At 44.3% G+C, this 13887-nt stretch overlaps 1 protein-coding gene across 4 annotated transcripts in view; it reads left to right on the forward strand.

Annotated features, from left to right (window-relative positions):
* The window catches only part of CSMD2 (CUB and Sushi multiple domains 2), a 549151-nt gene that overhangs the window by 277851 nt on the left and 257413 nt on the right, over positions 1-13887 (forward strand). For 3 of the 4 annotated variants that reach the window (XM_048825804.2, XM_075121410.1, XM_048825805.2), the window contains exons 7-9: positions 640-717; positions 11199-11286; positions 12474-12598. In XM_048825804.2, the coding sequence (XP_048681761.2) occupies positions 640-717; positions 11199-11286; positions 12474-12598 (291 nt within the window). The remainder of the gene's footprint in view (positions 1-639; positions 718-11198; positions 11287-12473; positions 12599-13887) is intronic. The other variant, XM_048825806.2, reaches the window with a different exon arrangement.

Raw genomic sequence — 13887 nt, forward strand, 5'->3', positions numbered from 1 at the left:
AAAACCAAAACCCCACTAAAATCTGCTCTCCTAGCCTCCCAAACATGGCACTACTGCTTGTGAAAAAGCCACCCCCCCGCCCCGCAACGACAATAGTTACACGGACCTAAGTGCCAGTGGAGACAGTGCTATTTGTGCAGAAGAAGTTCTCCCACCTACGTAGTTGGGGGTGGATTAATTAAGGTGACCTCAAGCAGCTACATTAGAGAGTTTACAATGGTGCAGCTTCATTCCTTTGGAGCCACCCCCACGCATTTATTGGCACACGGATTATTCACTGTTGGTTATTCATACTGTGTCTCTTGGTCATCTAAGTCACAAGTTATTGATTTTGCTTCCTGATTGGCCAATTCAATGGGAATAATAAATAGGCAACATCAAACTATTTGCTATGGAAGCTGAGATAAATAATCATGCTAGGGTTATTGTGAATTCTGGGACCTGGGGGCATTTTATTATTTTGCTTGGTTTTACTCAGGATCAGGGCCACATTGTGCAAGGTGCTGTACAAACACTGTGTTAGCAGGGGATGCCTAAAAAAATTGGTGCTTTGAAGTCTCTGAATCAAATCAGTAATCCTTAAAATCTAGCTAAACCTTTTTTTTTTTTTTTTTTTTTTTGGTTAAAATCTCTTTCCAGTCAAGAAGCAGATTGAGCTGAAATCCCGAGGAGTGAAGCTGATGCCCAGCAAGGACAATAATCAGAAGACATCAGTGTGTAAGTTTCGCTGCTCCTAGATTTGCACTCTTTGCAAGATTATCTCCCTGAACATTTCATATGACAATAATCTCTAAAATTTTTTCACTCTTAAAAGGTTTAATGTATATCCCTCCTCCTTCCCCCTGGCATTACCACATCACCTCCTTCCAGTGCTCTATTCACAAACATGTACTAACTCCTTAAACTGGGACTGCAGGGGAGCTGGTGCATGTGTGTATGTGTATATATACTGTATACATATATCTGTTGCTAAATACCAGGTAGGGGTTCATTACTTTTGTGTTTTCTTTAGTCTTAAGAGTATCCAAATGCAAATGAATTTGAAAACAAATGCATGTATCTAGTGTAAAAGTAAGAGGAGTCAGAGCTGCAATGAGGAGACTACAGACAGAAAGTTTAGTGAAGATGTAACAATAACTGTGACACTAATCGCATCTTTGCTCTCTTTGCAAGTTATTTGACTTAATTATACCTCCCTGCAGAAAAAATCATAACACTTTGCTATGAAAGGACTAGTCACTGAAATACAAACTTCAGCTGCATCCCACATCTCTGTCAGTTTCTTATGCAAAATGCGTATAGCAGATGAAGTCTATTAGAGAGGTGCCTAGAATGTCATTTTGTCCCCAGTATGGTTTCCTGCTCCAGTAGGTGAACCCATTTGGTCCTTGCAACTTTGTAAATCAGAAGTGACATTCAGAACGTCATTAGGCTTATGTTTTTAGACAGGTGACTGTGCTCTTAAAGGGCCCCCTCTCTACCCTTTGTGAGATTAAGTAGGAAAGGTTTGGTTCAGAGTTGAGCTGAATTTTGGATAAATTTGGATCTTGACAAAATTTAGCCCTTTTGGAATGAATTAATCATTGTGAGGAAAAATAATTGCTCATCCATTGCGTAATACACAATGCCCATCCAAGATGAACCATTTTGATATATTGCATCTGTAATTCCAGCAGGGGAAATTCAGTTAAGAGAGAAATGGACACAATGAAAAAAATATAATATATCACTGAGCATCTATCTGAAATGAAGTTCTGCTCCTTGGCTCAGTTCTAGCCTTAACACAGGTGTGTTGATGCCCGCTGGTTACTCTGGAAGGAGGCGAAATGGGCTAGTTAGGCATTGTTAGAGAAAACAAGTGGGATTTTATTGGGATGGAAAATCCATGTGCCCAAGATACTTCTGTCCCTATGAAAGATTCTAGCCAAGAGGAGTTTGCCTGATCCAAGAAGCTACCATCAACGTTCCAGTCAATGCATTGATGGTTAACGTGTGTTGGAAGGTACCATTCACTTTGGTGTTGGTTTGGACACTGGAACTCTTAGAGAGGTGGGCATTGAGGGGGGATGTGGGGATGGGGATACATTTTGTTTTGGACACCTCAAAAGAGGTGGAGGTCCTTATCTAGAGAAAAGCCTTGGCCTGGATTGGAATCATAATTTGCTCACACACAGGTATTCCAGACAAAGAATTTGTTTTCTTAATGGAAGGGGTGCAGGGCTTCCCCCATTTGACATGGTCAGGAGCGTTGGGTTTCCTCCACTCCCTAACTCTACCAGTTGTCATTGATCATTATGGTGATTCAGAAAACCTAGAGTAGCAAAATAATGATGAATCCAGGCATGGGCTAAGAATTGAATGTTGTGGTTGCCTGCTCAGCGATCCAGTGACAGTTGGTTCCGACTCTGGTTTCCATAATACAAGGCTACCCCCGCCAGTGGCCCTCTAGGTGGCCATCTCAGCAGAAGCGCTGAGAAATAAGTGGGAAATAGAGAGTTATGCAGACTCGGCTCAGACTGTCCCCATCCAATGGATACGCGACTCGTCACCAGGGCTGTCAGTCCAGTGCCTTAGATGGTGCCAATTTTGCACAAGACACAGCTGCCCCCTGAAGCCATGGGAGGCAGATTAGCTTGCAAGCAGTTGATCTAAAAATACGTGTCAGAAACTATGACCCAAATTCCTTTCTGTTACCAGCTTGGAGTCTGCCACGGGCATTGGGTATTCAGCCCATTCAGGGTAAATCGCTCTCAACTGTGCCTTGTTCATTGCCTCAGATTTACTTGGTCTAGTACAGCCTGCTGCTGTTGCGCATTTGGTTTTAGCACATTCTCAACTTCAGAAATGCTGACTCAAGAGGCTGTGGCACCAGGAAGTGTTGTTTATGGATTCTAAACCATTACAATCTCCTTACATGGCGGTTTTCCTTGCATACCTAACCATGTCTCTCCCACCTTCCCCTCATATATATATAAGTAACTTATTAGAGACGGTAGTACAGTTGAAAGGGATGATTAAAGAACCACAGAGCTTGTTTTTTGTGCCACTACAATTTCACGTGGCTTGCTTCTCAGACGTTTCTAATAACATGTCTATATAAAGGCTAGTGCTAACCCCTTTCCTACAGGTAATATTTTCTGCTGTACATTGCACCTTTCCAATAATTCCACTTTACAGAAGCTTGTACCAAGGATAAGGCAGACTACAGCTATGTTCTTAATATCCTGCAGGTCTTTCAGAGAATTGTTGCTTTGCTGAACTGTCGCCATGGATGGCTGCCAGTTTCCAACTGTCTAGATTTAAGCCTGCAAGTTTCACATGACCCACTGGAGGCAAACTGTATTTCACACCCTTAAGCATGTCTCTTGTGTGCCGAGAAATAAAAATGGGAAATAATTTTATCTACAAGTCCTGGTGCAAATTGTATTGCATTGAACGATGATGGAACATTTCAATGTGACATTTTACATCGGCTACTTATTGTCCACTTCCCCTAAAATGGATTGGACATCTTTCTTTTAAACATGCTTTTTAAAATTGCTTTGGAGAATAAGCAGAAGAAATGTAGCTTAAAGCTGAGCCTTCACTTAGGGGATTATGTTTTCGGAGTCGCGTTTCTGTCACTGATACTAATTGAGAGAGAAACTTCTTTCAATATCTGCAGCATTCCCGAAGCTGCGGAGTGGCATGGATATTGTGTACAATATGTGTATTTTGTCCTTATTTATCTGACACGGATAGCATCTTTTCTAGAGCATCTTTCCTTCCTCTGCTGCGTAAATACAAAAATAACAGAAGTAAGTTTCTCTGATCTGTCTGCAGGATATTCCTAAACTTTTGCTGCTGAATCTTATTGGAAAGAGGTGTGCGCAGTAAGGGCATTTTCCAACTTGCTAAGATCCGAATTAAAAGAATTTCAGAGGTGCTGAGCAGCACCTAGATTCTAGCCAAGTCATCGGGAGCTGCTGGGTGTTCATCACTTGTGAAAAACAGCTCACTTAATTAGATGCTTAACTATCAATTTTAGAGTCTGGTTCTCCATTACCCTGTACCTTGTGCAGTCATTTACACCAGTGCGAAGTGCATGCCATACAAATGTACATCATCACCATTCTGGTTTGGGAGCATTCTACAGACGCATTGCACTGGCGTAAGTTACTGCAGAAGCACCAGAGTACCAGGCTCTGAATTTCTAGCGGTAGGCATCCAACGTTGAAAATAGAGGTTGAAGGGAGGAATACTCTAAATGTGTCTCTTGTAAATTACGAGTAAATTCAGTTTCTCATCAAAGTCTGAGATGGTTAGAAGCTGGAAACATTTGTGATGCTGGATTTCTGGATACTCTGGATTTCTGGATACTCTGGATTTCTGGATCCCTGGTGTTCAGAAGAGGTCTCTGGATCTGTGCATTTACTTTGATCTATTCTAGAGAGAGAGAGTGGAGGGCGGTGACGTGGGTTTGGAAGACCCTCCTGTTCTGGGGTAACCAGATATGGCATGTAGCACATGGACACCTTTCCGCGTAAACACAGACTAAAATTGCAGGGTCCGTTTGGAGATTTGGAACAAAACAGACACGGATGGAAACCATCCAGACAGTGGTGTCTCCTTTCCATGAAGCCATGTCGGAGTCATGTGATGTGAGATCATATGTGGGTTGTGTGATCTTATCCTCTACCCTTATTTTTGTATGCTGATTTCAAAATCTGTATCTTAAGCATGATGCATGCTCCCTGCTGTAATGGAGGCCTTCTCTGAAGTCTACATGCTCGAGTCCCTGTGAACCCTCTGGCCCTGGAACCCTGATAGGAATGAGAGGGTGGGGGTCCCAGGAAAGTCATGAAGCTGAAAGTTTCTAGAACCTTGGTGGAAGTGGCCAGCACCTCACAATATCAAACCCTTGTGTCCCAAATCCTTCAAACCTAGTAGCACCTGCATAGCTTGAAGCACGTGAAGAGTTCAATGCCTGATCTTGAACCACTGATTTCAGTGGGATCCACTCACATGCTTAAAGATACCTAAGTGCCGAAGTGCTTTCTTGGATTGGGACCACAGTAAGCATTTGCTTTGTTTTGCTAGAGTATGTTATCAGGGGATCATCTCTTTATATTTGAGAAGTAAATTCTTCACCCTGTTATTGGACAGAGGTTTGCATGGGAGTAACTGGAAGCAGAGTTTGCCTCTTAGGGTATTTCTGAGCTGAAAAAGAAGGGTATTCTTAATTTGGGTTAGTTAACTCAGGTTAAAATAGCAGTGAAGCCCCTGCAGCCCTGAAGCCCCCTTTGAACGCAGGCTACAAGCTCAAATCAAAGCCTGTCGAGGTGCATCTGCACAGCAGCTGGGAGACAAACTTGTGTGGGCAGGCTCATGCTTGCACCCTAAAAATAGCTGGGGCTGGAGCTCGGACTCTCAAGCCTAACTCCAGCCTGAATGGCAGAGTCTACCCAGCTATTTTCAGCACGCTAGCGTGAGCCCTGCTGACACACGTCCGTCTACCTAGACTTGGATTCACGCTCCCAGCTGCAGTGTGGACATAGTTTAGAAGAGCCTGGGTTTGAACTCAGGCTAACCCGAGTTAAAAGCTGAGCTGCTTTGTCTTCACTGCTATTTTAACCCAAGTTAATTAAGCCAAGTTAAAAATACCCCCTTTTTTCCCCTGTAGTCATACCCTTAGAAATCATCCAGCTTAATTTTAACCTCTTCAGAACATGATGGCTACTGAAATCCTATTTTTAAACAGAAGAGATTGCTTGCATCTCTTCTCTGCTTTCCTCGCACGGAGAAACTTTCGGGCGGGGGGGGGAGGGAGGGAGGTTGTACCTCTCTATTAAATACTTCTCTTTTATCTTGCAGCTCATATTAAACAATCCTAAATTCAATAGAAAGCTGCCCCCAGGAGAGGCATCAATGAAATTCCTTTATGAACATGAGGGAAAAAATTGAGGGATCATCCTCTTTAGCTCTTCTTTCAGTAGAAGGAGTAAATTACTTTGGCAAACAATGCAATCACAATTGGCTGCTTCTGAATAAGGGATGGAAAGAAATTAGAGTTGGCATAAGGAGAAGAAGAGGGAAGGAGGGGGAGAAGAAACCCCCCCCCAACCCTTTAGGGAAGAAAACTCTCAAATCTGTAATTTATAAAGTCAACAGTTCATTAAGATCGAGGCTTATTGTTTCCCCAGTAACCTTGAAGAATTCATTGACAACGCCAGAGCCTGGAGCTCAGCTCAGTCAAACCTCTTGTAAAATGAAAGCAAATTGTCAGCATGGCAAATATGGATTTTAGCCTCGTGCAGGGTTAAATCAAGACATTTCTCTCTATTTAAAAATAAATAAATAACAGAAGAGGGAAGGTTTGTGCATGATAGTCAGAAGCAAGAGTTGTGGGTGAGCCATCCAATGCATCCTCTCCCCTCCTTCTCTATCACTCCCATGCTGACATTTATAATATTCCAACTACCACGACATCCGGGTGACTTTTCTCTCTTCCCCTGCTTCCTATTTTATCACCCCACCTGCTGGCTTATCTGTCCTTTACTATGTGAATAACATGCTAGCATACAGGGAAATAACCATTTCCAGTAGTCACAGATGTGATGGATAGTTGAGTGTTGCTCCTCTGATGCCTTGGGGTTATACGTGACTCTGTTTGGTGCCCCACTTCCTCGTATCAATTCCGATAGGCCGCTGGGTTCCAGTTGCACCGTCATCTTGTATGGGGCTTAGTAAATTCCATGGAATGGCTTTTAAATCTGCTTGGGACAAGTAACTGTGGAGGATACGTGGATAATGTTGTTGTCTTTTTAGAGAGCTGAAAAGAAGAGGATGGGGTAGGGGGATACGTGTTGTCTGTGGTGTTGGAATCTGCTTTGCAAGATGCTTTGAGAACTCGAGTGCTTAAATGCTGACCCCGTCCCCAGTAAAAGTATTGGAAAGCACGTGGCACATACGTTGTGTGCATATCTGCACAACAGTGCATTTTTGGTCTTGGAAAAGGCATAGGAATGAAAAGAAATCTTAGTGTTTATCACCTTGAACACTTGTGATTTGTACATTGCAAATATGGTCAACACCCACTCTCTCTTCTCCCCCCCCCACCCCCCCGGGGCCATAGACCATTTCTTTTTCATCGTTGCAAAATCTCTGCACATGAAAGTTAGGCCCAGCATATTTGCCTTGAGGTGGGTAATTCATATCACATGGGTGCAGGGAGGCAAAATAGAGTTAAGAAACCCAAAGGAAAATGAAGTGACTTGATTGACCCACCCTACAGACCTCTCCTTTCCCACAAGTGATTTGTTATTTCCAGCACTTTCATCACCCCACTGGGTAGCACTGATGGATGAAGTTATTCCCACAAGTACCGCCTCCATCTTTAAAGAGCTGATGTCCTGCTCAAGAGTCCCTCTGGGAGGCAGATATTTGTTGCTGGTTTTGTTTTTTGTGAAATGTTTCCAGTGAAAGTAATGCCTTTCCTAAAACATGCTCCCTTGTTCCTGGAGGACATTTTACCCTGACCTTTCTGTTTGTTTTGGCAGAGGCCTTTATTGCTGGAGCCCCATGTCCATCTTTCCTTGCTGCTAATTCCAAGGACACACAAAGCACTTTCACAGAATATCACAGGGTTAGAAGGGACCTCAGGAGGTTCTCTAGTCTAACCAGGACCAATCCCCAATCATCCAAATGTAATTTTTTTTTTTTTTGGCCCCAGCTCCCTAAATGGTCCCCTCAAGGATTGAAGGCCAATCCTTTAGCAGGCCAATGCTCAAACCACTCAGCTATCCCTCACCCCCTTCAGCAGAGGCACTCTCTGGCTTGAAATACAAAGTGGGCTCCTCTTTCACTTCTGCACAGTCAAAACAAGCATGCATGTGTTTAAAACCAGAGCACTAGCTGCTTATTTGCCCTTCTTGGCTATTTTTGAGCTGTGTTTGCCAAAGATATTTTCACAAGCAGGTGGACGCCTCGGGATTGTTCGACCCACAAAGATAATTAATAGCCAGGGATAATCTCTCAGGCTGCAAGATGATCCTGGATCACAGCTGCTAGAGGCTTCAGTGAGCTGAAATAAGGGGTATCCTAGGATAGTTTGTCAAAAAAGGGTGGTATAGTGGTTAGGACAGTAACTAGGGACTTGAGAGAGGGGTTCAAGTCCCTGTTCTGCTAAAAATGTAGAGAGATGGTGGGGATAAGTATTTGTACCTGGTGGTGTGGGCCTTGCCTAAGGGCCCCCAGACACCACTTGACCCTTCCTCTTGCCACTGTGTAATAACAGAGCTAATTTAGACACAATTCAGTGTCTTGTTACATGCTGCACTTTCAAGGTGCGCTGCATCGTAGCAGATCAGCAGCCCAGGAATGCATCCCGTTTAGCAGCACATGGTGCATTTAGTAGCCTGGTTTTCAGTATACCATAAGGATCACTTGCATGGTATTAAGACTGAAGGAGCACAGGTCTGGCTGGATTGCCCCTGTCTGAGCCACTGTGCTGGGTTGCAGTTTAATGCATCCCTCAGTTGGCTTCAGGTCTCAGAGAAATTACCTTTGTCATTCAGCTGGTTTTCCAGGTTGCGTACACGTTCTATTCTAAAGCTTCTGCGCCCTGTTTCAGACTATCAGAGCTGTGCAAAATGTTTGCACCAAAATACAAAGTGCTTTCCTAAGTTCGGGGTTTGCTTAAGACTGAAATTCAGGCCAGTTGCCTTGATATATTTCTTGAAACTGGCAGACCCCTCCAGCAACTCTGGGCCCTCTTTATGATTTCAAATCCAAGTTACACCACATTCATTTCAATAGAAATCCAGGTAAAACATGGCGCTTTCATCTGTGTTTTGCTTTGAGGAGCTGTGTGTGTTTGAGCATGATGTTCAGAGGGGGAGTGGGGGACGGATGGTACAAATTCTCACATCTCATAACCAAAGGAAATATTTTCATAAATCTCTGTGAAGGAGAAACCACTGGGTATCTGGCAGCTCTGTTAACTCATGGAGGTGCCCATTCAGCAAACAGGGTTTTTTTAATGGCTGCCTACATTATCAGATGATTGCTGTCTAATCTGACACTGTATTGCAAATATATATGGCACAATCTCCTTCTCTAAGGAGAAGTTCCCTCTCAACTTCTCCACACATTCGGAGTCCCCAGGATATATAAAAGGTGGCAGCAAATTTTGTTGTTATAAAGTGTAGCCAACAGGAAATAAAGCATTGACCACTATATTGTTGCTGTTTCTTTTGCTTGTTTCCCTGGCTGCTCTGGCATTCCTGAGCCTGTGTGTACGAATTAATCAGAGGGTTCTGAGGATGCCCCGGTACCCACAAGGTTGGAAAGATGCTTCTAAGAGAGATTGCTCGTAAAGCCGCGTCTTCCCTGTGAAACAGGGCACTTGGAGATGGCAGGACACCACATCTCCCCTTGTGGTTGCGTAGCTCCTGCAGTGTTTCAAAGGAGTTGGGTACGAAGCCCTGTACTAAGATCCTGGGGAGCTTCTGGGCCCTGAAGATAGGGAGGCAGATGCCATGTTGGGGTGAAGGGGGCAGTTTAGTGAAAGGATTGTGGCTGAGGCAGAAGGTAAAGTATCTGTTTTATATATATTTTAAATCCTTGTAGAGCAGCAGTGGCAAAGATGTCAGGATTAAGGAAAGGGAAGAGAAGGGCCTTGTTGTTCCTGCCTCTCAAAGAAAGTATGGCATTCAGATACTACGGGGATGAGCTGTATAGAGACATGTGTCTACCTCGGCATGCAGCTGAGGACCTCCACCCCCCAAAGTCATGCTCCGGTAGCACTGGAACCAAAGGGGAAAACCTGTATTTGCTCTAATATTAAGGCTTCCTGCATGTGTCAGCAGCAGCTCCTTGTAAGGCATTGGGATTGAAGCTTTGAACCCCTGGAAGCAGATGGCTCCTTCCATCCATCTGAGAGCAGCAGCGTCCCCCGCTTGGCAAGCGCAGTACCTAACAACAAAGTGGCGTTTAACCGTACAGTGAAAAATTGCTAAATGCAGCTTTCTTGCCTTCAGCGTACTCAGTGGTGCGCAGGGCCATGTCTCCACAGACAGCGCATGTGCATCTATTGTTCCAGAGTCACATTCCCACACCGCCACACCGTTTGCAGTGTGCACGGTATCACGTGGCACTGATGCGGCGGGTACACACGTGCTGTGTGAAAGGCATGCTTTCCATCACATTGCCATCCACTCTTGAGTGCTCTGAAGGCCTCTGCTCTAATTAAATAAATTCTGGCGTGTAACTGAGAGGATGGTTTGGCTTCCTTTCGTTTAGGCTGAGGCAGGAGGGAAGCATGCTCATTTATGTTTCATGCTTCATCACTTCAGCAGCATTGCGGAGAAATGCCACCTTTTCCCCCTGCATCTTTTCCTCTGCGACGTGAGAAAATTGAATCATCTAGATTTCAGCCACTCCATGACAAAACTGTCCCTTTTCTGATCTTCGTATACATGAAAAAAAAATTTTTGGTGGTTATCAAAATGTAAAGTTGAAATCAACATATTGCCAGAGCTCATTTCATCCTCGTTGGGAACCGTCTGTCGTTTATGCATTCTCTGCGTCTATGCTTGTTTGCGCCATTTGACGGATTTGCGGGGGGAAATGGGAAAGGGGTCAAACATACAGATGTGTTTATTCAGTGCTGATTATCTCTTTATAAATCTCTTGTTTATAAGCAGCTATATCAAGGTTGCTCCATAAAAGTTTTCATATTCAAACTTAATGACTTGCTTTAAAACTTCAGACTGGCTTTTATTTTGGGCAGTTTGTATCACACATCCACCTTTTATTGAGTTGCTTTCTTTCACCAGCACCAGTCAGGTGGCATTTTGATGGGCATTGGGAACACACCTTGTCATGCTGCAGGTGACCTTTTTAATAGCGGTCTTTGGGAACATTCTCTTTAATTGGTATAATTTTGAAAAATGCAAGACTTCTTTTACAATGGTGCTTCTGTAGTGTAACGAAGGGAAAGCCATGTTGCTCACTGGCATTGAGCAGAGAAACATGGTACATAAATTGAGCTGAAATGACTTCAGTTACACTTTTTTCCAAATTAAAACAAAAAGCTAATGCATTCCAACTAGCAATTACCCATTTTCTCTTCACATCCGCCTACCCCAACACAGTCGATGTAAGATGATGGTTTCCTGTGCTATTCTATCTCTGTATGTGCTGTTTTTGCTTTGTAGTAACTCAGGTTGGTGTGTCCCAGGGACATAATATGTGTCCAGATCCTGGGATTCCAGAGAGAGGCAAAAGGATAGGCAACGATTTTAGGTAAGAACCTTGTATGTGTTTCTTTTGCATGCAACAAAGCTACTGTTCATAACCATCATATGGGCTCTGTGTGTTCCATACTCGTTCTTTAGCGACCCACTGTACGCCTATAAATGGTTTGTGTCTGAAAATCTTGCAATGATAAGTGACACAGAAAAATTGTGTGTGTGTGTATATGTGATAATATGACAAGCAGAGATTATAATGAATCCCCCTCCTCAGGAATGTTTTCTCTTGTCAAAGTCAGCCTTGTAACCAAGGTTTTGCAATCAGGATTCTTTGTAATTCATTTTTTTCCTTTTGGTTAAGTGCAGAAAGAAATGTTTTAAAACAAACAAACAAAAGGCCCTGTTTTACATTAGCATGAGTCACCACAGAGTTCTGTCCATAGAGGCTTCTGAGATGGCTTCCCAGAACACTGTGTCAACCCTTTGTCAATAAGCATATGTGCTGTTGGATAATTGTTCTCATCTAACGTTTAAAACAATGCCTTTGTCCTACTTTAGTAGCTGGCCTTCATGTGAAGTGTGCAGGAGTAAATCAGCCAGCTGTTAGCAATGACAGATTAGCAATAGTTAATCTTATTTCTCTGTCGATTGCTGTTCTGTTCACTAAAAATGACTAACCTGAAACCATCAAATTCCCCCTGAAATCCACAAAATGGATTTCTGAGCGAGGGAAGAAGAGGGGCTCCAAACAGAGTCCTTAAATACTATGGGCCAGATTCTCAGCTAGTGTAAATCAGCATCACTCCATTTTCGTGAATCGGGCTGCACTGGTTTATACCATCTGAGTCTCTGGCGCTAAAGCCACGGAATTAACAAGTGTTTCCAGTACTAGGTGATTTTTTTTCTTGTTTATTTTGTCATTTGTAAAAATGCTGAGCATGTAACGAATTAGGGTGCAAACCTAGGCTTCTGCATTGAGGAAATGTCTCCTGAAGTCCTGTTGAAAGCTCTGATCTCCTATTCGACTACAATTGCTTTAGGAAACGAGCTCCCAACACAAGCAAATGCATGAGAAAGGAGACTGACCTTTGCTCATCCCATCCTATGCCCTGGAAGCCAGAGAACTATTGTTGTTCACATTATGGCGAATCACTGAAGCGTCAAAGAAGGCAAAGGACAAAACTCTTGTTTTGGTAGTCTCTCCAATGCTAATTAGCTCCCTTTGGTTCTGTCTACTAGGTTAGGATCCAGCATCCAGTTCACCTGTAATGAAGGCTATGATTTACAGGGGTCCAAAAGCATCACCTGTAAGAAACTGAGTGACATGATCGCTGCCTGGAGTGACCAGAGGCCGGCGTGCAGAGGTGAGGGAGCATTAGGAGTTAACCTAGCTTTGGTGATTGATGAAAAATCCAGCTTCTTAATCCTCCATTCTGTCCTTACATTTGTGTTTGATAAAGCCTTGGTCTTTCGACTTTCTCCTTTCCTCACATCGGAATTCTTTATCCACCCTCACGAGTGCTGTTGGTAGTGGCCTTTAAAGGGCTGCTCTCATGTCGCTAAGACCCAAAGGAGCAGTGCCCTTTGTTGTGTATCTTTTGGCAAAGCCAATGCAACTCTTAGCTAGGGGGTCTTGAGGTCTCTTCGCTCTTTCCTTGTTTGGCTCACGGCTTGTTCACTCTGCAAAGAGAAACTGTTGCCCAGCAAAGAGGGCCCAGGAGTGGATGCAAGGACTCCTGGTTCCACTGTCTAGCTCCAGGGAAAGTTGGCAGCTCCCAGGGACAGCGAAAGCTCCCTAAAACTGGGGGGCCTTGGGCACCCAAAACATGGCCCCGCCCCTTTCATGTCCCCTTCCCCCAAGGCCCTGGCCCCGTGCACCTCTTCCACCCAGGAGCTTGCCCCCCACTCACTCCTCTTCGCTCCCTCCCCCCTCTGTCTCCCACTTTTAAAAGTGAAGGGGCCATGGCCCCCTGCCCCTCCCTGTCCCCCTGTTCCAGCACCCCGGACAGCTGCCCACCTGCCAAGTGGGGGTCATAGTGGCTACCTAGTTCATGCAGTGGCTGTTAGGCTTAATTATTTCAAGCATGTTAAGTGCAGTGAAATCTTTGGTTGCAAGGCATTAGGGGAGAGCAAAGTATTGTTGTTAAGGGGAGAAGCCAATGCCATCAGCGCAGCCCAATGGTGGATAACCCAGTTTGGTCCCAGAAGTTGGTCCCACTTTCCCAGGGGGTCACTATAAACAGCAAGTAAAAAAGAAATCAAAACGATGGAAGCTATGCACAGCCCCCTGATGGGTGTCGCTTTCAGGATAGAATCCCTGATACCTGGCCAGCCTAGCGCTGCTGAGGCTGGCCATGACCTGAGCAGTTAGTGCTGCCTCCATGGTACCGGGGTCGCTCTAATTGCTTCCCTCCGGTGCCTGTGGTTTTCTCTATGGGAGCTTGTATCCTTAGAATGGTTTCCGTCTAAGTTATCAGGTTCAGTGTTGATGGTGATGATGATAAAGACATCTTGTTCGGTCTCTAGCAGAAAAGAACGATCAGCGCAGAAGTGTGCACCGCGGGAGAAGGTCCCTGATCTTGCTCCCTCCCGCAGGCTATTTCCACAAGGTCTCATCAAAGACCCAGAATTCCCCCTGCCTCCCCTTTCATGG

This window comes from Caretta caretta, chromosome 19 (genome assembly GCF_965140235.1).
Source record: "Caretta caretta isolate rCarCar2 chromosome 19, rCarCar1.hap1, whole genome shotgun sequence".
NCBI lineage: Eukaryota > Metazoa > Chordata > Testudines > Cheloniidae > Caretta > Caretta caretta.